Source organism: Puntigrus tetrazona, chromosome 11, assembly GCF_018831695.1.
Source record: "Puntigrus tetrazona isolate hp1 chromosome 11, ASM1883169v1, whole genome shotgun sequence".
Lineage (NCBI taxonomy): Eukaryota > Metazoa > Chordata > Actinopteri > Cypriniformes > Cyprinidae > Puntigrus > Puntigrus tetrazona.
Window position 1 is genome coordinate 8,933,598 of NC_056709.1, and position 23,519 is coordinate 8,957,116.

A 23,519-nucleotide genomic window follows, 5' to 3' on the forward strand; every position below is an offset into this window, starting at 1 on the left:
GGAAGTGTTGCTTCATGACAGCTTCCTTCTCTGATCTCTCACATCTCTCTTTGCCGTGGCAGGCCTCCATTTTAGGCAAAATAACCGAGGTACCGCTTTGTAATGACTTCACAGTGGTTGCACATAGAATGTCGTGACGTAGTTTGGGTTAGACTCTTCGCGCTAGTAATCCTGTCTGAATGGGAAACTAGATCACACTGAGGGTTTTTTTTTTTTTTGCGCGTGTGTGTGTGTGTGTTTTCACAATTAAGCCCTTGTGCGTACTAGACTAGTCGTCCAGAAAACGTTTGAACATGTCTTGCATCTGTAGCGTGGCAAACATGCCATCCTGTGTTGTGTTCTCAACCACGGTGTCGGTGTTAAGATGTGGTGTTAGTTTCTGTCACTGGATGTGTCAACACGTCATCATTTGTTAACCTTGTAGTCTATATATTAAGTAAATGGAAAAAAATGTACACAAATTTGGGAGGTATGATTTTTATTATGTTTTTAAGAAACTCTTTAATTAGACGTGTCAGGTTCAGTGTAAGCTTATCTCTATTGATAGCATCTTCTGCCGTGGAATACCACAGAAACCGGTCCCTTCGTTTGTGCAAAGAAGCAATGGCATGTGCATTAATTCTATTAGCTTTAATATGTACGGGGGTCACTACAAATAGTTTTTATTGTTTTGGAAAGAAGCCTCGTATGAGCACCAAGGCTACATTTACGAAATAAATAGAAATTGTAATGTTGTGAAAATCTTTTCCCTTTATATTTTCTGCTTGAATGTATTTTGAATGAGTTTTTACCTGTAATGACAAAGCTGAATTTTCAGCATCATTACTCCGATGTCTTCAGTGTCACATTTACTATTAATAATGTTGAAAACAGTCGCTGCTTAATATTTTGTAGATATTTTTTTTTAAATACATTTTTTACCTACTTTTTTTCTTGATTTATTTATGCTATTCTTTAATAAAACGTTTAAAAGCTCAGCGATTATTTAAAATATTTATTATATATTATATTATTGTAACTATTATAGCATCATACATGTCTTTACTGTCACTTTTGATCATCCTTGCTTAAGTTTTTTTTTTTTTTTTCTGTAAAATGTTTGAAATTATATTGGCGTCGTATAACATAAGTGCTTTAACCAACATATGAGCTGCTTCAAAACTGTCTGGAATGCCTCGACTGATGCTGTCGATAGAGTTGAACTTCTTTTGGACCTTCTGTAGAAGACGCTGTAGAAACCAAAAAATGATGCAGAGATGTTTTGTTCACTTGAAAACTTGAATCTTTTGAAAGTCTGTCTGTTATCGAAGTTTAGTTGTTTATTTCCTGTCCTTTTGAGTCTAATCTAGTCTCTCCATCCTTCCCTCTGTCTCTCTCGTTTGGCAGACCCGGCAGCCTGTGTTTGTGCAGCTCCTGCAGGGGGTTTTCAGAGTTTACCATTGTAACTGGCTCGTTCCTGCCCAGAAAGCCTCAGTGGAGAGCTGTATTAAGGTTCTGTCTGATGTGGGTAAGTATTTCGAACCTTTACGTAAATGAACCTCATGCGGCTCCATTTTCATTCCTCTGTCCTTTAAATAAAAACCAGAGATGATTGAGAAGAAATGATTTCACCATTCGCTGTATTAAGTGTGCGCATAACCGTCTACATTTAGCCAAGAGCAGAGCGATCGCCATCCCGGTGGATTTGGACAGTCAGGTGAACAACCTGTTTGTGAAGTCCAACAATGTGGTGCAGAAAACCATCCTCAATTGGAGGATGTCAGCTCGCTAGCAGCGTCAGAAGAGACTCAACGCTCACCACTTCTAAAGATTACAGGAACATCATTGAGAGGCTGCAGGTGAGGCGGGCTCCAGAGAACAACCGATTAAACGATGTTTTTAGTATTAAGTGCTGCGTCACAATAGCTTTTAGCAAGACACACTTAGAAATAACATTATTGTTGCGTATCATTGTTTGGTGATGGGGTCGGTTGGTCAAACATGCGTAGAAAAAAACGTCTCCGTATTGTTCTAGACGCATTGCAAAATGGAATTTGAAGAGGTTGGGAAACAGGAAATTCATTCCAGGAATTCACGTGCATTGTTATAGGGAAGTTGAGTCAGGGTGAGATGAAGGTCCTTGGAAATTATGTCCGGTGGAATGTTCTGATAAAGTTCAATCTAACATCCCAACGCACGCATTACTATATGGATAATAAAACAAAAAGTCCTTGTCTAGTTAGATAAGCTGTTCTTTTTATTTGTATATGTTCTATCAATAATGCATTTAAGTTAAATTAAATTGCACTGTGCCTTTAGAAAGGTTACAGTGTTGAGTGTAACAGGGTTTGCAGTAAAAAACAAAACAAAACAAACAGCTTTGTGCTTAAGGTTATAATAATTTAAGTGTAGTTTGTATTGTAATAATTAAATGTAGTCTTTTTTTTAAATAGAGAATTTGTTTTATATGTTATTGTGTTAAAATAGTGTTGTATACTAGCATTCTACTTTTTATTTAGCATTTAATTTATAATAAAAAAAATTGCAAGAGTGTTTCAACAATGTTTTTTTTTATTTTAGTATATTTTATAGATTTATAGTTTTATTTTGTGCCATCATTTATTATATGAAAAGATTGTATGGAAATGCTTAATATTATTTTATTAAAGTAATTCAAAATAATAATTAATGGCATATATAGACACACACACACACACACATCAGTATTAAAGTCATGTTCTAAATGCAGTGCACGTTCGTTTAAAGGACTCGTATGACACCATATAAACGGAGCAGCTTCTACCGATATGTCTCCAGCTGTATGAAGAAGTCTCTGCTGTCGTGTTCATCAGAGGAACAGCAGTTACTTTCTTTGAAAAGGACTCTGTTGAAATGCTGAGAAAGGCACTTGTCATCAAAAGTCGGTGTTGTGGGTAGAAGCATGCATTTCCTCTCGTTTTAAAATACTCCGCTCAGAAGACGGGTGAAGGGGATAGAGGTCAGTGGAGGGGTGTCATCTAGCCTGAGGGAGGGGAAGGCTGAGTTAGTGAGTTGCGGTAAACCATGGCTTCATCACGTCTGTCTCCACCCCCGTGCAGCTGTGGCATGAGTTGGCGAGTATTCAGACACGTTTGCACAGCTCACGTCTGTGTTATGAGCCTTAGGGCTGCTGAATTCAACCCTCGCTATGAAAACAAATCATGCCCTTGGTGCTGAGAATATATTCGTGGCCTGGGTCCAAAAATGGCTTCTTTTTTTTTTTTTTACCACACCTGCCAGTGCCAGTGAAAATATACAAGACGCTCACTTCATTTATGATGTTGCAAATGACATGATCGCCAGTTAAACATATAAAAGGGACAAGCATTCAATATTTAATCAAATTTCAGAGAGTCTGAAAGATTACCTAAACAACAACAACAAAATTAATTATGTAAATGCAGTCAATAAAAACAAATAGCTACTGTTCTTTTGAACTTCCTGTTTATCGAAGAGTACTGAAATGTATCATCGTTGTTGGAGAAAAATATTAAGCAGCACAGCTGTTTTCAAAAATGTATATAATATTTTATATGCTAATATAAAGCTTATTGGAATAATGCGATCAGGCTTTGTTGGAAAAGTTGTGTGATTTTTAAAAGATATTTCCATTTTAAAAGTCATATTACATAAACATCATATTTGAACATATTTTAGGTCAAATAAATGCATCCTTAGCGAGCAGGTAAGTCATAAAATAATAATTCAAACTTAGTGTATCATATGACCCGGGACCACAAAACCTGTCATGAGCAGCATGGCTAAATTTGCAGCAATAGTACGAAAACTAAAATAAACCGAAATAAAGCAACGGTTGTCTTTGTTTGTGGCCTAACGTGTGTCAGGACATCGTGTCCGCTCTGGAGGATCGTCTGCGGCCGCTGGTTCAAGCTGAGCTCTCTGTGCTGGTGGACGTCCTGCATCGCCCAGAGCTCCTCTTCCCCGAAAACACAGACGCTCGGCGGAAATGCGAGAGCGGAGGCTTCATCTCTAAGTGAGTTTCCTTTTCCTATAAACCGTAAAAACCGTCTTCCTGAGCTTCAGAGGACAAAACTGTCACAATGGTCTGAGAATATGATTCATCGGGTGACCTAAAAACACATATAGGATCAGAACAGTTTAACAATTTATTTTAAGCTTACACCTATTAGTTGTTTATTTAGATATTATAAATAGATATGAGCTATTTGTTAGTGCCGATTAAGTATATATTAATGCCTTATTCTACATCCCTAATCCTACTCAATAGTTAACTACCACACTAACTATTAACAAGCAGCAAATTAATGGTTTATTAAGGGAAAAGTTGTAGTTTATAGGTAAAAAGTATTACTTATTCTAAAGTTTTTCTGGAAATAAATCAGTGTTACTGTAGTGTTACTGTCCTTCACCTGTCCTCAGAGACTCCTGTCCATCTGCCAGAGCTACAAAAGAGCTTACTTGCGTGTTTGGGCGATTCGTCTGTGTTTGTTTGCGTATGCGAGTAATGCTGAGATGCAGGATTAAGCGATTCAGGAACGGTGTTGACATCGTAAAACCATTAGCGAGGATTTTTTCAAAAGCAGTTTTTTTTTTTTTTTTTTTTTTATATAAAGACAGTCTTATTGCTTTAAAATGGGGTCGTTATTAAACAAATCAAATAAGTCATCAGGTCTGCTAAAGATTACGTGGCAGGCTTGTGAGAGCTGCTGTTTTTGTCTTTCAGGTTGATAAAGCACACTAAACAACTTTTAGAGGAGAGCGAGGAGCGTTTGTGTATTAAAGTGTTGCAGACGCTTCGGGAAATGATGACGAAGGACCGAGGCTATGGGGAAAAGGTAACATACATGCTGTGGTTGCATGAAAGAAATTAAACATATCCTTCCACTTACACAAACTTGCCTCTCGCAGCACTATCGGTGTGCGTTACTGTATAATTGTCGTATTGCCCATAAAAATAGCAAAACGGGCCTCAGAGGATATATTTTACTCCAGCTTTCCACCCAAAATCAAGTTCGTAGGACTACGTTAAACATCTGACATGCTGTTTTATTAGTCTGTATACTTTTATATATATAGCTGCACATAAACACACGTGCATCTGTGCATGACTCATATCCTCCTAAAACCATGCTGATTTTCCTAATGTGGTTTTGCATTAAAAACAATAATTTTTTTACCAGTACTAAATGAATTAACACCCAATTAACGTCACTAACATATTTGAAAGCCAGAGATTTTATAATAATGTTAATCCTGTATCCAATTTCCTATTTAAAGACTCCATGAAAATTATATGAGAGTTTAAGGTTTTAATCTGTATTCTAAGTGTATTTACCATATGTTGTTTTATTTGATTAGATTTTTATTATAATTTTGGTTTAATTTTATTTTATTAATTTTTGTTTGCTGTTTCTGATTTTTTGTTTTACTGTTTTTTTTTTTTTTTGTTTGCTGTTTTAGTTTTTGTTTTGCTTTTTGTTTTGAAAAATTGTTTTATGGAGTATTTAACTACAAATGAAAAGATCTGGTAACAAGTTTTTGTAGGTGATTTTTATTGTATTTTTAATCTTTTTTTTTTTAAATCATTTTTGTTTTTCTGTTTTTGATTTAGTTTTGATTTTGTTTTTGGTGTTTTTTTATTTTGAAATATTCCCTCTTGACTTCATGGGGTCTTTACCTACAAACGACAAGATTTGGTCACAGGTTTTTGTAGTTGGCAACTAATGCTTTCAAAGCTAATGCTGATAAATAACAATCACAATAATCTTGTGTTATGTCACTCTGAACATCGTTTGGCTTTTCTTTTTCTTTTTTTCCGAGCGTTCTCTGATTCCTTCCTTCACAATACTAACTTTGCTGTATGCTCTTCTCTTCCAGCTAATTGCCTTTGATGATGAGCTGGATGTGGCTGAGGTTGTGTTTTTGTTTATTTTTGTTTTGATTATTTGCTGTGTTTAGCGGCTTCTCGCGCCAGTGTAGTCATCCTATTTAGTGCTTGTTCTCTTTTCCTTTGAGCTTTTTGCTGGTGTTTGTCAACGTGACTTCACCACAAACCGGCCGTTTTTTTGTTGTCTGTCCGTGTGTGCTGAGGTTATGCGCTGTTAACCTCTCCTGATAGTTTCAGTGTGTGTTCGTGTGTTTTTACCGCTGGCCTTGTTTTAGATTAGCGTGTGCTGGTGAAAATGCGTGTAAGTGTATCAGCCCGCCACACTTCGCCAGCACTTCTCTCTGTAGCGTTAATTCAAGTTTACCTTCCTGTTACATTCGTTGCTGAGACGCAACAAAATTAGTGCTTTAACAAGGATGTCACAACATAGCATCGGCCGCGGTGTTTTTCGCATTAAGCTCCAAGAACAAGTAATTACAGAGTTTTATGATAATAACACCGTATTAATCTAGCCAAAAAACACATTACGCTGATGATCTTGCGAAACTGAAATGTAGCCAAACCCAGTTCAGGTAACTTGTGAAATTGTGGCTTATTCGACTGAATTTGCAGGAAGTACTGTTTTCAGTCTTGGTTGGTGATTTCTTCTGACAAGCCATAAAACGACAACTTCAACAGTTTATTAGAAATATAAATCATGAGAAAAGGGAATACATACAGCATAAGTATAATTAGATTTTTATAATCTAGATTTGTCTTTTCAGTAGTGCTCGCATAAAAAAAGTCTGGTTCTGAATAAATAAAATGCTTTGCTGTCAGTTTTCTGTTAACTCTTCATAAATTAAAGGCATTATTAACAAGCATCTGATGGCTCTTTGACACATATAAATATGTAAAAAAAAAAAAAAAAAAAAAAAAAAAAAAAAAAGCCAGATCATTTAGGCAGAATATCCAAAATCCAAAAAAGTCAAGTACACGTCTAAATATTCCTAAAGCAAGATTATGACGTAAAATCACAATATAAAGTTTTGTTTTTTAAATAATCATCGGTTTTTACTTAAAATAAGAAAAATGCTAGCAAGTTTTTTTACTTTGAATTAAGATTCGGACTCTTTTGTTTTACGCATAAACTCATAAACTAAAAAAAGAGCGTGATATCTTAAAGCATTTTGTTTCATCTCTAATTAATATAACGCAATATGATATAAATACCATGATCTGAATTACATTTTAAGTGGTAAATATTCAAACAATATCTTAGTTTTGATACTGTTCATTTAAAAAAATGTTGTAGGTCTGCCATGCAAGCACTATAATTACGAGTAACACCAGTCTTTGCGGTCGCTTTCCGTTTACTCCTTTAAATGTGAGAGGCGGCAATGGATTCAAAGTTTAAAGAATTTGTTCACCCAAAAATGAACTATTTTGGTCACCATTGACTTCCACAGTATTTTTTTTTTTTTTTTTCCTACTGCGAGTCAATGGTGACCCAAAACAACCTGGTTACAAACTTTCTTCAAAATAACTTCCTTTGTGTTGGCAGAACAAAGACATTCCTACAGGAAATACTCCAGGGTGAGTAAATGATGACAGAATTTTCATTTTTGGGTGAACTATTCCTTTAAAGTGAGCGTCTGTGAGTTGAAGTCAAGAAGGCAGGTGGGAGTTCGCACTATATTTATAGTCACTGCTCTCCTGTCGCTTCCAGGGATGAAATGGGACCCTGTCTCTGCATAACAAGAAGACGTGTGCGAATGTTCTTGAACATCCGTGCACTTGTGTGGCAGGGCTGAACGAGAAAAAGCACGTTATTATTTGTATATATGTGCGTCCGTTTGTGTGTCATCATGACTTGTATTTGTATAGGAGGAGAAGTGTAAAAGGTCACTAAAGGGTGTGTTCATCTGTGTTTTTGGGTGTTTTGGTGTTAAATTAAGGTCAGCAAAAAAACATATCTCACAAGTTTCACTCCTTCGGAATGTCGACTTGAAGCATTTAAAAAAAAAAAAAAAAAAAAAAAAAAAAAAAAGCAATGTGTGCATTTTTTTTTATTCTACTATTGAAACATGAGAAAAAAGGCTGTCAGGAATTTTGCTAAATAAGGTGACCCAAGCACTCGTGACTAAATACCTTTCTAGTGTAATGTTCTGGGTTTGATGTAGATTATTGATAGCATTTTGTCATTTGTACAACACACACACACACACACACACACACACAAACCTTTGTATAATCATGTTTGTATGTATGTATATAACTTTACACTAAATACACAATGTATATATAAAATGTAAAAAAAAATACAAATAAATAAATAAATAAATATATATATATATATATATATATATATATATATATATATATATATATATATATATAATATGCATTTTTTTTTTATTCTTGAGTCAGTAAGACTAGTTTCTCCTAACTGATATTTTCATATTTTCATTCAGTAAACACATGAATAATTTTACTGAAATGTCTGTATTTTTGAGTTGAAAACTAGAAAATGATAATTTCACCAAAATATTAGGCTGTACAGCTGGTTTCAACATTGATATTTTTCAGTATTGATATTTTTCTTGAGGGTAAATAAGCATGTTAGAAAGATTTCTGAAGGATACTTAAGACTACAGTTGTATATTTATTTAGAAATAAAATTCTATAATACAATGGCCCTACATAGATGCATACATACATATACACATACATGCAACACACGCACGTGCACACACACATGAGTATTACAACAAGGTTGCAGTCACCTGCTGCGAATCTGATGGATATTTCACATGATTGCTGTTTTTGATGATGATTGGGAGGTTGTGTCCTCGGAGCGCATCATGAGTCTGATCCCTCATACACACTCACACACGTGTTCACGGCACATGTGTTCACTGACCATCCATGCTCATAACATGCTGACACCTCTCCCTCTGTGTGTCTCTCTTCATCTTTATATTACATAAGAGAATGTGATCTCCGTCACAGAGTGTAAGTCTGTGTGTGTGTGTGTGTGATGTAAGAGGATGGGGAGGATAATATGGCTTTAGGTTGACAATGCGTCTGTGCTGCTGAGCAGAGAAGCTTATGTAATGTGGATGTGTGGGGTGTGTGTGTGTGTGTGTGAGTGATGATGGGTGTGTGTGTGTGAGTGTCTCCTCTACCTGGACTGTGCTTAGACCCTCTCTCAACCATAAGTGGAGGTCTTTTTTCTTTCCTTTCTTTTCTCTCTCTCCTTTCTTCCATATCTTTTATTTGGTAGCAAATTTAGTATAGGGACCAATTCTCACTATCGCTAAACATGCCAAAATAGCATATTAAGCTTTTATTATCACTTATTTATTACTGACATATTACGTTCCTAATCCTACCCGATGCTAAACTTAACAGCTACCCTCCTAATTATTAATAAACAGCAAATTAGGAGTGTATTGAGGAGAAAGTCACAGTTAATTGTTTGTTAATGGCGAGAATGGGAACACTTTTATACGCTTTTTCTGTCTTAGTCTGTCATAATCTTTCTTTTTTCTCTCTGTCCTTGTTAAATTCATTGTTTGCCTGTTTTCATTGTCACTACCGGTCTTTGTTTTCCTCTCTCTGTCTCTGTCTGTCTGTCTCTCTCTCTCTCTCTCTCTCTGTCTCTGCCTCTCTCTCTCTCTGTCTCTCTCTGTCTCTCTCTGTCTCTGTCTCTCTCTCTCTCTCTCTCTCTCTCTGTCTCTCTCTCTCTCTCTCTCTCTCTCTCTCTCTCTCTCTCTCTCTCTCTCTCTCTGTCTCTCTCTCTCTCTCTCTGTCTCTCTCTGTCTCTCTCTCTCTCTCTCTCTCTCTCTCTCTCTCTCTCTCTCTCTCTCTCTCTCTCTCTCTCTCTCTCTCTCTCTGTCTCTCTCTCTCTCTCACTCTCTCTCTCTCTCTCTCTCTCTCTCTCTCTCTCTCTCTCTCTGTCTCTCTCTCTCTCTGTCTCTCTCTCTCTCTCTCTCTCTGTCTCTGTCTCTCTCTCTCTCTCTGTCTCTCTCTCTCTCTCTCTCTCTCTCTCTCTCTCTCTCTCTCTCTCTCTGTCTCTGTCTCTCTCTGTCTCTCTCTCTCTCTCTGTCTCTCTCTCTCTCTCTCTGTCTCTCTCTCTCTCTGTCAGTGGACTGAGTCCGTTCCAGTAGTCAGTGTGTGTCAGTTGGGGTCTGTTGTCCTCATGTGTCCTGTTATCTCTGGCTCCTCCTCTGCACGTCTCCTGTCGTCCATCAGGGGGAGCTGTGGACACATCCGTCCCCGCTCTCGCCGCTGTCCCAGTTTCCTCGCCTTCATTCTGCACGATTCCTGGACTCCTGCCAGCTCGGAACCAGAGGTTACATAAGACCTGCCCTTCTTTTTTTCCTCGTTTTTTTCCTGGAATCCAGGCTCTTTACTGATGTGTGACCTTCTGCAATAATTGGCAATAAAAGTGCCACGGGCTCTTTACCAAAAGACACTGGCGTGGCGGCGAAGACCCTCCGGTGGGCACACACCGTCCTAAACCCTTTTGTGAAAGCAACGGTCTTATTAGACCGAAATGCGTAAATGAGGTCACAGAGTGAGTTTCCTTCGGTCTTTTGGCCAGAGCTTTACGACAGGCACGCATTTATGTTATTGAGCTCATCAAGTTAGGAAGTGTGCTTGCAAACCCAACTGTGCTTTTTCGACAGCGACAGTGACTGAAACGAACCCTCGAAGCTTCGCCATTGGCATGCACCGTAAAAGAATATAGCCGCGATATCAGTGAATGCTCGAGGTGTTTCGTCCCACACTCGAAAACTTGTGACACACAAACTTGTGACTTGCACTGGAAGAAAAAAGTAGCGAGAGCTCTTTGAGAAGTCAGCGTTGAATCAAATCGGGTCCATTGCGGATGGATGCATGGATGTGAAGATGAATGGATGCGCTTTATCGAATTTGTCGTGAGGGAAATTCACAAGAAAGTGTTTTTATAGCATGTGATGTAAGTGTGCGTTTTATGGTGGCTGGGAGGGACATTTCACGTTCACACCTTGTGTTTTGCAGCAGCATTATTTTCCAGCTGAAAAATGATGTCGCATGAAAGGGAGATTCCTTACTGGTTGCAGTATTACTCACACAAACATGCGCGTGCGTCACGGCTGTTGCTAATTTAGAACCCCCTCTTTTCTTTTTGTGTTAGAATGGTTCCAGACAACATGCTCAAATTTTCCTCTTTGCATCCTTTTGAAGCAAACAAACGTTCATGATATCAAATGGCACCGAATGTTAATGCTAACGAATTTTTTTTTTTCTTCTGGTACATATACTCACACCACTCATCCTTTTCATTGTCTCTTTCATTGACGTGTCAAAAAAGGAACTGTTTGCGTGCCGTGCATGTCGCCTGCTTTGCTCGTTCCTTTCAGCTCGTGCATGAATTGAACCTTTTGATTTTATGTGTCTTCTCTCGTCTTACTAATGCACCAATAATTGTGGAAATACTTACCTGCTCAAATCCAGATGGATTGAATGTTGTGACAGGACCAAACAAGTTGTACATACCTTTTTGAGTATCACCACTTACACATAAAATGCTTTTTTTTCTTCCACACCCAACTTGGTTAACCTTAAGAGTAATGTTTTTTTACGTAACTGCTTCAGCTTGAGAATGCATTACATAACCGCTTGAGAATCAATATCGAAGCCTTTATCAATTATAATGTGCACATTTTAGCCCATTGCGGTGACCCTTTTCGATAAGAACCCCACATGTAGGCTGACTGCCGAGGTCGATCAACCCCACGCTGGCATAGATGAATGTGCATCCTTCCCAATCTGCAGGCGGCAAGTGTAGGAAAGTCTATTCTCCCAGGCTGGTTATTATTTCTGAAGGGTCTGATGCACGCTGCATTAATGAGTTTCTAGTTTGTCAAGGACATTAACACGTTCTAGCAATGCCAGAGACTAATCTGCATTAACTAACTCATGACTTTTTATCTCCATTAGCTTGCACCCCACAGAACCAGAGGTCCCAGCAGAGTGTGTCAACACATATTCGCCCTCCTGCCAAGCTTGGGCTGGGATGTGGGAATATGGGTTGTTGCAGTCGATAGTTGATCGTCTCATGCCATGTCTTGCCTCATTGCATCGCATTGCATTGCAGTAGCCTCTTTGTCTCCGCTTTGAGTCATCTCTGCCCATGCAAATGGGAAAACAAAGCACCACGCTGGCACACACCACACTTAGATCTTTCCTGTTAGATCTGTTTACCCCCTTGGTGTGGAAACATCACAATAAGCTGACCTCTTTTTGGTCTTGCTGATCATTGATTGGGATCCGGACGTCAAAACCCATTCATTTTCTCCATCGAGAAGTTAAGAAATGACTTTTCAAAGCGAAGCATGCCGTGAGATATATACTTCTGTAGAAGTCGGGATTTGCATGATCTCAGCTTTTCAGCTTTATTTTTAAATCGTGTTTGCCGACCAGATGCAACCAGATTCGGTTCTAAAGATGGATTCTCCAATTAAAGTTGCTGTTATTATGGCAACGAAATCCATGCTCAAAGAATTCAACAAATTAACCTTCCACTCCCATGAAACACTGCAAAAATTGACAACTTGGATATTTGTTTTTGAATATTTTGCCATAAATATTGGTATGCTGAATTCAGTAATAATAATTACAATTATTATAATTATTGTTAGCATTATGTAGTTGTTGTTGTTGTTATTATATGACATAATGTCTAATCATGAATGTCTTTGTGAATAGTTTTACATTATATTGTCATGTCTGTCATTCGATGTGCTTCATGGGATGTGGTTAATGGAATAGTTTACCCTAAAATGAAAATGTATTCATCATTTACTCACCCTCATGTCATTCCAGAGCCTGTAGTTTCTTTCTTATGTCTTCCTACAAAGACACTGACTTCCATAGAGAGAGCGAAATACTGTGGATGTCAATGGGTACAAATCCGCGTTTTTGATTACCAGCATACTTGAAAATATAATCTTTTCTGTTCGACATGAGAAAGAAACTTTTACAGGTTTGGAACGACATGTGTAAATGATGACAGTATTGTACTTTTGGAGGAACTATCCATTTAATTCCGTTATAAAAGGCACAGCCTCGTCACTTTCTTGAATATTTTTGAAACAAATATGAATCCAAAAATGAAAATAAAAATGATCTTATATGCATCCAAAATCAATAAAGTTGCTGTTGCAGCAAGAACAGCTAATGATATTTATATTTTTGTCTTTTCTCTGAGAAGCATTTGTGCTTAATTTTTTCAGCTAGTTGGATTCGTTTGACTTTTATTTTATTTTTGAAATGCCTGTGGAGAAACTGAATGTGAAAGAAAGCATCTGAAACCAAGGCTGCAGAAATGTTTTTATGCCTTTAGCTGTTGTACATTTTGCATGTACTGTATACATACTGTATATCCGTGTTTCTACGACAGACAGGTAGAAGAAAGGACGAAAAGCAACCTGCTTTTCCAAGGCAGCTGAGGGCATGGGCTGCAGTGTGTGTCAATAGTAGAGAGTATCCATTACATAATCTGGATAAAAGTTTTCTCTCTCTCTGTCTCTCTCTCTCTCTCTCTCTCTCTCTCTCTCTCTCTCTCTCTCTCTCTCTCTCTCTCTCTCTCTCTCTCTCTCATTCCTCTCACTCGTGCTTACGTTTCTAGCATTGGCGCCCTGTGCAGTGCTTATGTAATTAACATGGTTTCATTCTCGTTCCTTGCCGGTGTAGAAGCACAACTACGGTCCAACATAAAACAGATGGCCTGTAGAATAGGCTAGCAGAAGTTTGAAGCTGCCAAACAACAGAGTTTGTATTCGTTAAAGGGCAGGAGTATTCAAAAACAACTATTATGAAATGTATTATTTATTAGTTTCCTGTTTTAGCCCCCTTTCCTGCTTCCTTTTAGGATTATTTTAGGATAAACTGAAGCTCATGCTCCTCTGCTCTGCATGGTGTTCCTCCAGCGCTTGTCTGTTCCCAAACACACAACACACACACACACACACACACACCCACCAAGCCTCTCATTTAACTGCATGATGTAATCTGCCCCAGTTTTTGTGCATGTTTATATAATGACTAATGTTCTCAGTCTTGACCCCTTTCTTTTTATATGCTTCTCATTTTCTTCCCTCCTTTTTGCTTTCTGCTAACTCACGTCCTCAGGAGTTTGATCCAAACCAGCCCAGAAGCAACTGGAGGATCAGAGAAAGAGTGAGTAAAGAAACGAGGCATGGGGCGCACACCTGGCCGCCGCTTGTGCCCGCCCGCTCACATGCTCGCCCTCTTAACACCCTCTTGTCTGGTCCAAATGGGTGGAGAGTTTCACTGGATGACTGTGTGCTCTTTAGGTTTGAAGGAAGCGATTGATCCGTTTATAAGCGCATTAACATCTTGATATTGTGATTGTGTGTGGCAGTTCCCGCGGACTCGGGTTGAGAGTGTTTTGACTGAGCAGTTGGGTTTGTTTTTTAACTGTGTAATCACTGAATTAGGATTAGCCTTAAGTGGTGTGGTGTCTTGTATCCCAGGCCTCTCTGGTATTATGAGGTCAGACGCAGCCAGCCAGGAAAGGGATCTAATGTTATCAGATTCTGTCTTCCTTTCTGACCTCATTCTGACTGAACTAATCCGATATGTTACAGGACAAGGTAGGGATCGGTCTCGAGGAGGAGTTGGTGGCATCCCACAAAGGCAATTAATTCACTAACGCTTTCCTTGATGTCCGTTTATGTAACACATTATTGAGAATTTCAGTATTATATATTACGTAATACACCTTTAGATAGTTATAACACTGCATAACCTATACGCAATTACACCTTTGCTAAGTGACCACTTAAAGTTAAATTCACGATATGAGGCTTTTTAAAGGTGTAGCAAGCATTATTATGTAGCAGTATAAGACATTGCAATGCATAGCAAGCAGTTTAGCATTACAAATACCTCTTGTATGCCAAATGATCAAAGCTAATTTGATTTCTCAAATGCCATGACCCTGGAAAGATGCAAAAATAACATCTAAAATCTCTATTAACCAATCAGCAACCATATTCACGTCACATTATATTTATTTTTTTCAAATCAAACCATTTGACGTTTTCATGGTGGCACACTAATGTTCGGCGTGATGTATGTCATAATGCCCTTTTATGACTCCACCCCCTTCCCTGTTGTCAGGTGTGAAGCTTTGAGAGCAAGTCCTGGTGAACCGTTACTATGGCAACTTCAAGCCGGGAGGCAGGCGAGACAGTTTGACCAATTTCAGCAACGGGCGCTCACCCCCAGCGGGCAGACCAAGAACTCCTACAGGTTTGTGCACACCACCTTAAGTTTCATAATAGATGCAAGCTGACCTTGCTCAAACATAGACACCAAGTTCTTTTTGTAATACCCCGCTGCTAAAAGATGACTCCTTCCCCGACCGCTTTCTTCTCTATGCTGCTATGTCCTATATATTTTCAGAACCATCAGCTGTTTGCCAGGCGACAAGAATATGGCACCCGCACTTCCTGTGTGAATAGCCTCCAGATACACCTGCTTAAGAAAGTCTAGCGAGTGTGTTAAAGCAGAAACAGACTGTATGATGATGAAGGAAAACTAGGTTTTAGTCGCAAATGACTTTTATTGACTGCCAGTCAATAAAACTTCATGTAAAACTGGTGCAACATCTCATCAGAAAGCACCGATTACAGTTGGTCATGAATCGTTAGTGTGATTTTTCATTGTATCATTCAAATTTATCAAAAATAAAAAATGGACTTGTATTAAGCCAAAAATCGAATCGTTTTAATTGATTGTTTAGTTCTGTAATTAATTAAGTGTATTTTCAGTGAATGTGTGTAAGCACATTATAATTATCAAAATATAATATCAAAATATTGTTATTTGATTCCACGTCCACGTAAATGCATTGAGCAGCTTAAGCCAATACTCAAGTGTTTTATTGTTTATAAAAGAAATGTCTCAAGTGCTCACAATAGCAAAAAAGATATATGTTACAATAATACTATATAAAATATTTATGAATTGATATTCATAATCATAATGATATTCTCATTTTTATATGCTGATTTGGTCATCGGTTATGTTGAATATTTAATTAGATTACAATCACTATCGATTTTTTTGATGAAGGATGCTAAGAAGAACAAATTTATTTGCAATAGAAAGCTTTTGTAGCATCAGAAATGTCTTCACTGTCACTTTTCATCGATTCAGTGCGTCCTCGCTAAAGGAAAGAATTAGTTTCTTTAAAAAAAGCAAAACAAAACTACTCTCTCTTGAAACTTTTGAACTGTGGTAGTAATGTAATATTCCCAGGAGGTGGTGGAGCTTCAGTGGGCAGTCGAGGGGAGATTAGCCTGGCTGAAGTGCAGTGTCATCTGGACAGAGAAGGTGCGTCCTGACCTGGTCGTTGAGCCTCATCATGAGGCACCACGAGTGACCGAATCTTCCAGGAAAGCATCCTGCTGGCCATGCTCAGCTCTGCTGGAGGAGGAAACCCTGTCATACAGGTGAGATCGGCTCTCGCTTCTCACTTTCGTTTTTTTGTTTTGATCTAAACCTCTATTCTGCTTTGAATCCTCTCATGTCACGTGCAAAACCTGCAGTGAATTCATACTGTCCAATCGTAAACAATGATGGCCTTGGAGACTGTGTAGCTGGCAGCTGATCCAGGAGCAGTTGTGGTGAGAGCAAAGGTGTAACGACAGAGCTGGTTGCCACGTGAACTAAAGCATGTCAGACTCTTGTGTGTGAAATGCTGTTTCGATGCAAAGCAGGGGTTTTGCATATCTCATCTCAGTGTAGGAAAGCCGTGTCCTTTCCTTTTGAAATACAGAGCATCCTCCCTTGGTGCAAAACAGGAAGAGGGAAGGGAGGCATGCATTGAATCGAGATAAGACAACACTAATATGGCCGCTGCAGGACGGATAGCTTTCGGGTCACTAAGGAGTCCAGTGGGTAAATTGGAAAAAGTGAGAGAAAAAGAGAAAAGATGAACTAAAGGAATGCAGGAGGCTGAGCCTGTTTTTAAGAATAGCAACTTTCTACTTAGTTGATATATTTATTGCCTGTTAAACTAACAAATAATATTCTAAATTTGATCTCTTGGCCTCATTATATCTGTCACATGACATCATGGAAAGCTACAGGTTAATTTAATAGGTGTCTAAATCCTGCCCAGCAATTTCTTTTTATTGTTTATTATTTTTATTTATTCATTTTATTTTTTGTTTTCTGTGAAACCATCTTTATTTTGGAGGCGTGGAGTAGGGCTGGGTCATATATACCCATGATATATTATGTGTGTTTCCATCAACTGTTTTCAAATGGATTAACAGTTTTACACTTAGAGCTCGATGATAAATGACAAGCAACGCAGTCTCTTTGATTAGATTTTTTTTTGTATTGTTTGGGTAAAACTATCTTCATATATTTGGTTGTTTTTTTTTTGCTTTGCACTTTGCCCGAAATGCATGTTTATTTGCAATGTTTTATCATAAAAAAACGCATTTGCAGAGTTACTTTTATATAGAGATATTTTATAAAAGACTTTAGATGCAAAATCCATCCAAAGTCAATCTATTACATTTTATTTATTTTGTATATTTAATGTATACAATAATAAAAAAATATATATATATATATATATATATATATATATATATATATATATATATATATATATATATATATATATATATGTATACATATATATTTAACACTTTTACAGTTTTATTTATAATTCTGTAGTTAATTATAGTTAAGTTTTTGTATATTTTATTTTAGTAATGATGCTTTTTTTGTGTATATAGTTTTTGTATTTTTTTAATATTAAACCTAAAACAAAAATAGGTTTATTTACTACATTCAGTTAACATTTTATTTCAAGTTTTAAAAACATTTATTTATTATTATCTATTTCATTTTAGTTTGTTGTGTTTTTCTTTAGCTTTTAAAAATGGTGTACTGCTCATTTTGGCAAAAAGTAGCATATTTTGTAGTATATCTGTATATTTTATCGTATTTTATGCATTTTATCGCTGTATGCAGCGTTAATAGTAGTCTGATAGCAGTATGTTAATCAGTGACATTATTAGGCGGAAGTGCGCAGCTCGGATCGTCAACTGGAGGCGGTCCAGTTCAGAGCAGAGCCACGCGTCACCGTCTGCAGTCTCACAGCCAGGGTTCTGCAGGTGCAGTGCGGTTGCTATGGCAACCTGGCAAAAGCTAGCCTCGATGCGTGCAGACAGGAAGGGCGATGCGCGGCGGCGGAGGCAGTCAATGTCAAAGAAAGGATGTTTGCTTTCGACTGCTAGAGCGATTGAGAAAATTGTCCCCAGCCTGGCAGAGTCTGGTTTCTGTGCTCATGCATGTGTTTTGCGTGGGGTGCTCTTGTGTAAATAGGCGCGTTGCATAATCAGCCCTGTTATTAGCATAGGCATTCTACTTGATGATGCTCCGGCTTCCCAACAGGCACACGCTCACATGACTGCATTACGCATAAGCCAAGCCCGTGGTGAATAATGTAAGAAAACATTCTTGACAGCTCCTTCTTAACTGTGCTAACTGGGTCACTGTGTGCTTTTGTGATTGAGAGACACAAAGAGAAGAAAAATGATCGTAAGAGGGACAGGTAAAGGTGCTGCACAAAGAGATTAGTGTCCATAATGGCATTGGAATGCCAGTCGTGTTCTCATTATCATGACGTGTTTATTTCCTGAGGCTCATTCCTTCTAAATCTTACAATATTCTTATGTATAATCTGTTGTGATGAAATACAATGCTATAGATGCTTTGTTTTTTTTCTTGTTTTTTTGCATTGAGATATTATATTGATTTATATCTATTGTTTAATCACATCCAAAATTGTTTTTTGTTTACATAATGCGTTTGTGTACAGTGTATATTTATGTATATATAAATACAAGAAAATATGCATAGCACACACACACACACACACACACACACATATATATATATATATATATATATATATATATATATATATATATATATATAACATATTTAGTATATTAAATATGTTTGTATATAATATCAAATATAAGAATATGAATATATAGATGTATAATTTCCAAATGTATACTGTATGTGTGTGTATTTCTATATACATAATAATTATGCACAGTACACAGTATATACATGTAAACAAAAAGCTTTATTTTGGATGCGATTATTCATTTGGTAGCACTGGTTGTATTAAATTATATTAATGTTTTATTATTTTTATTATATTATCATAATTATATCAATATATACGCATGTCTGTCTGTCTCTGTTTATCTGCCTCTGTTATTCAGCTGTGATGCTGTACAATGCAGTAATATACAGTTTATATTTTTATATATAAATTGTACACAGACAGAAACCCAACCCGATAGCACTTTCTTCTTCTCCTGCTCCTTCTATCGCTACTGCATTAAAAAAAAAAAAAAAAAAAAAAAAAAGCCTGCGTGTCTCGTTAGGTAAGACAAGACCCCACTCAGAGCATATGCACTACTGCCCTTTTGCTGATATTAAGTTGCTTCTATATGCCTACCTACCTCATTTTGTATGTCATTTCTGATAAAGCGTCTGCTAAATGACTAAATGTAAATGTAAGCGTAAACAATGATAATTTACTGTGCATACAATCAGTATAAAGATATTACTACATATATAGCATATTCTATATACACTCTGTTGGTTTACATTACAGTGATCAGAATGATATTTTATACATTATGAAAATAAGAATTGTTTATTTGCGTGCATAAATTCAGTTTCTGTGACTGTGTTATTAATTAGTCTCTTTTATTTCCTGATAATGTGTAAAGGAAACCTGTGCGTCTGTCACATCAACCTCAGTGTATTGGGTTAGATTGGTTAAGCATTCTTGCAGCTCTAAAAGGAGTTTTGTGGATAACCTGCATGACACATTTGCAGCCGGTTTGCAGAGTCATTTGGGTGTCTTTTGAAGGATGTGAAAAACCACATGAAAGAGAGAACTAGAGGGTAGTCTGCCGCTTTAAACGTGTGTATGTGTGTGCGGGGTAACATTCTCTAGTATTAATAGGGGAATTACTGAGTTTACTCATTGTAAATCAGCTTCTTTTAAGAGGATTTATTCTGTTGTCCTCTGCTAGCTTTCTCAGTAAACGCTCTCAGTTCCATAACTCCAGACTCCAGTTTCATTCTACAGCATCTATAAACCATATCACATACCCAAAATCTAATGAAATAGATAAGAAGCCTGTTACAGGCATTAATACTACACACACACACACTCCACATATACATACACATACATACATATATGTGTGTGTGTATATATATATATATATATATATATATATATATATATATATATATATATATATATATATATATATATATATATATAATATATTAATATATATTATAAGCAAAATAAAATAAAAAGAAGACTAGGTTTTCATTGATGCTGTGAAATGTTTTTTTTTCCTGGAATATAATATTAAATTATATTTATTGTTTTAAATGGTTTAATCACAATTAATGCTTAACCTAAATCTGTTTTGGTTTACATAAGAGATATATAATATATATATATATATATATATATATATATATATATATATATATATATATATATATATATATATATATATATATTATATATATATGAAATGAATGGCTTAATTAAATATTCATTAAAATATGGAATGGTTCCTCTAATATGGGAAATTCAGTTTTACTTCTACTTTTATTTTGAGAGTCCAAATCTTGACCTATACGTTTTCCAGAAGAATTAAGATATGAAAGTATACTAGGAATTCAAAAGCGTTTTGATTAAAAAGCTTGTAATGACCAGAAGATCCTCGGAGGTTTGATAGATCATAACTCAAGGTGTTTAAAAGGTTAGTTGAGTCAGTAGGTGTATCATTGTCAGCATGAATTTGATTGAAAGAGTCAATGTGATTGGGCTGACTGTACCAAAGTGACCGGTATAGAAGGAATTAAACGGGCCAAACAGCGAACCCTGGGTTTGTGGATTTGGTTAGATGTATTCACGTAGATTCAATGAATCTAAAATAAATAATTCAAGCACAGATACTCTCGCGATGCAAATTCTTTGTTCACTGTAGAGATATTTTGGTATTTACGGTGCGTTCTATCAATCTTTGTTTATAAATGTCAGGCGGGTTGGTATTTAGCTTAATGCTGCTTCCCACAAAAGTAGAAACGTATCAGCCTCAAGCTGTTAGTGGAGTTTGTGGAGCTGAGTGAATCTGAAACATATCAGAGGATGAATCGCGTTGCTTGGCTCGCTTGCATAATATGTCCTGGTTCATGAACAGAGAAGGTATTTGTTCGCTCGCACAACAACACAAGCCAATTTCCTCCACGATTTGTTTGTTTACAAGAAGGTATTCCTGGGTGGTCGTCCGGGATAACACGCTGTTACCAGGAAAGGGAAAGAGGGGATGCAAGCTGAGAGAGAGAGGTAGTTGACTGAGTAATAGTGGGAAGCGGATAGATTATGCAAAAGTTGAGGGCAGAGCCAGGCAGAAGCGAGGCAGAGAGAGAACGGGAAGTGTGTTGGTGAACACAAAGAAGTGGAACAGGGCAGACCGCATGCTGTCTGGCCTTCCTAACTTCTAGATCTGTGTTGAAATGCCGTTTTTGCTCATATGTGTGAATATTTGCTCATGGCTTTACCACTATACTAATATGGACCATCTATAACAATACAGTAGAACATAGGACTTTACGGACGGACGATTATTTGCGCAAGGCTTCTTTTGCATGGACGTGGCACTAAATTTAGTCTCCGTGCAGCTGGCCGCCTGTGCACAGTGAGGTTTGTCTCGCTACATTTAGGCCTCGCTGTTCGTTCAGCAGTTGAAGTAAAAGGCTGTGATTGTGAGAAAGGTTTTGACAAAGAGGACGTGTGACTCAAATTGCAAATCGTTTTCCACGCTCATTGGTTATAATGATATGTTAGTAATGTTGTGACGGTGAGTTGATAGGCCGTCAAAAGATACTGTCAGTATATATAAGATATTGTGTTTGTTCAGTGTGATTTATACGCATTTATGTGCGCTATAGTTTGAGCGGTGTCAAGCGGTTGAGTCAGTAATTCTGGTTTTTTCAAAAGAAATGTATGCTTCTGTTTAGAAATAGAAATGTATTCAATTGGATAAAAATGGACCAAAAAAATGTTTGAAACGTTATTAAAGCTAATTCTTTAAATAATCTTGAAAAATACACAAAAAATATTAGGCAGTGTGATTTAAATGATGAAAATTCAACTTTTCTGTCACATGAATAAATGACATGTTAAAATATATTGAAATAAAAAGTTATTTTTAAATCGCAATTAATTATTTTTACAATACTGTATTTTTTGGTCCATTTATCATATAAATTAAGCTCTTGGAGGTAAAATAGACTTATTTCAAAAGTAATAAATGAAAATACATTTTAATAAATACGTTTGCTGGTAGTATTACACTAAACCAAATAAACCAAAACACAATTTTTTATTTTCTTTTAACAAATCTTTTTAGACATATTTGTTTAAGGAAGCCTTCATAACATCTTCACATTTTCAGAAAGTTTTTACTAAGTTGTCTATAAAATTTAGTTTTATTTTATTATTTCTTTAACTACAAAAACACATCTCAAGGCATGGCATATTTTTGTTTTGATCCAGCAAATTTGTTTTAATTTTATTTAATATGGGGTTTATTTTAAAAAGCTGAATTGGTCATCGCTTTTTCTAAACCACCCACCAGAGTCATCTGAAAGTCGCAGGTTGCCATTGAAAAATGGTAGAGGTTACAGGATACATGAGATCCAATTTCAAGCACACTAGAAGCAGCCCGCAAATGAACTGAGTAGACGTAATTAGGCAGAGGTGGAAATTACTGTTCTAAATCAGGGACTCATTGATGCTCTGCTCAAATGCAGGCCTGTATTTCGTAAGGCTCCAGGCCAGACAGAGTCGGAAGGGCAGACGGGACTTCATCTGCGGTGAGTAAATGTATCAGAAGTAGGAGTGGGAGGGATCGAGAGACAGCCCGGAGTACAGTGCTGAAGCAGAGTGTGTGAGAACAGCTTGAGTTCTGGATGACCTGTGACGAAGTGGGTCGCCCACTCAACTCTACAGCAAGTGGGCAGCAGCCCTGAGACTCTGGAGCAGCCTAATCGCACAAAGACACACACACACACACACACACCCCTCCTGTTCTGTGATGTCAGAGTATGCATTCCTATGTGACAGAATGATGTGAAATACTCAACATTAAACATATATATACCACACAGAGTGTGTGTGTGTGTGTGTATATTAGAAAGTGGTGCGATACACAGATGTTATTCGATGTATAGAGGCTTCATGTAACCAAACCAATATGTCTCTACCATGGCGGTTTGGTATTATGTATATGTCATGCTGTAGATACATATATATATATATATATATATATATATATATATATATATATATATATATATATACATACACTGAAAAAGAGGCGTAATTTTCATATTTGGGTAAATTAAGCATGCACAGATCTTAGTCTCTTTAAAGAAAGTGACACATTCATTTGAATACAGCAGATGAGCCGTGTTATTTCTGGCTGCC

General features: G+C 37.0%; 1 protein-coding gene across 1 annotated transcript in view; it reads left to right on the forward strand.

The window, feature by feature from the left end:
* The window catches only part of itpr1b (inositol 1,4,5-trisphosphate receptor, type 1b), an 87,792-nt gene that overhangs the window by 42,148 nt on the left and 22,125 nt on the right, over positions 1–23,519 (forward strand). Inside the window, exons 36-46 of the mRNA XM_043252539.1 lie at positions 1,387–1,507; positions 1,653–1,758; positions 2,956–3,025; positions 3,864–4,012; positions 4,724–4,835; positions 10,124–10,223; positions 11,858–11,935; positions 14,416–14,434; positions 15,065–15,196; positions 15,350–15,398; positions 16,208–16,401. Of these exons, the coding sequence (XP_043108474.1) occupies positions 1,387–1,507; positions 1,653–1,758; positions 2,956–3,025; positions 3,864–4,012; positions 4,724–4,835; positions 10,124–10,223; positions 11,858–11,935; positions 14,416–14,434; positions 15,065–15,196; positions 15,350–15,398; positions 16,208–16,401 (1,130 nt within the window). The remainder of the gene's footprint in view (positions 1–1,386; positions 1,508–1,652; positions 1,759–2,955; positions 3,026–3,863; positions 4,013–4,723; positions 4,836–10,123; positions 10,224–11,857; positions 11,936–14,415; positions 14,435–15,064; positions 15,197–15,349; positions 15,399–16,207; positions 16,402–23,519) is intronic.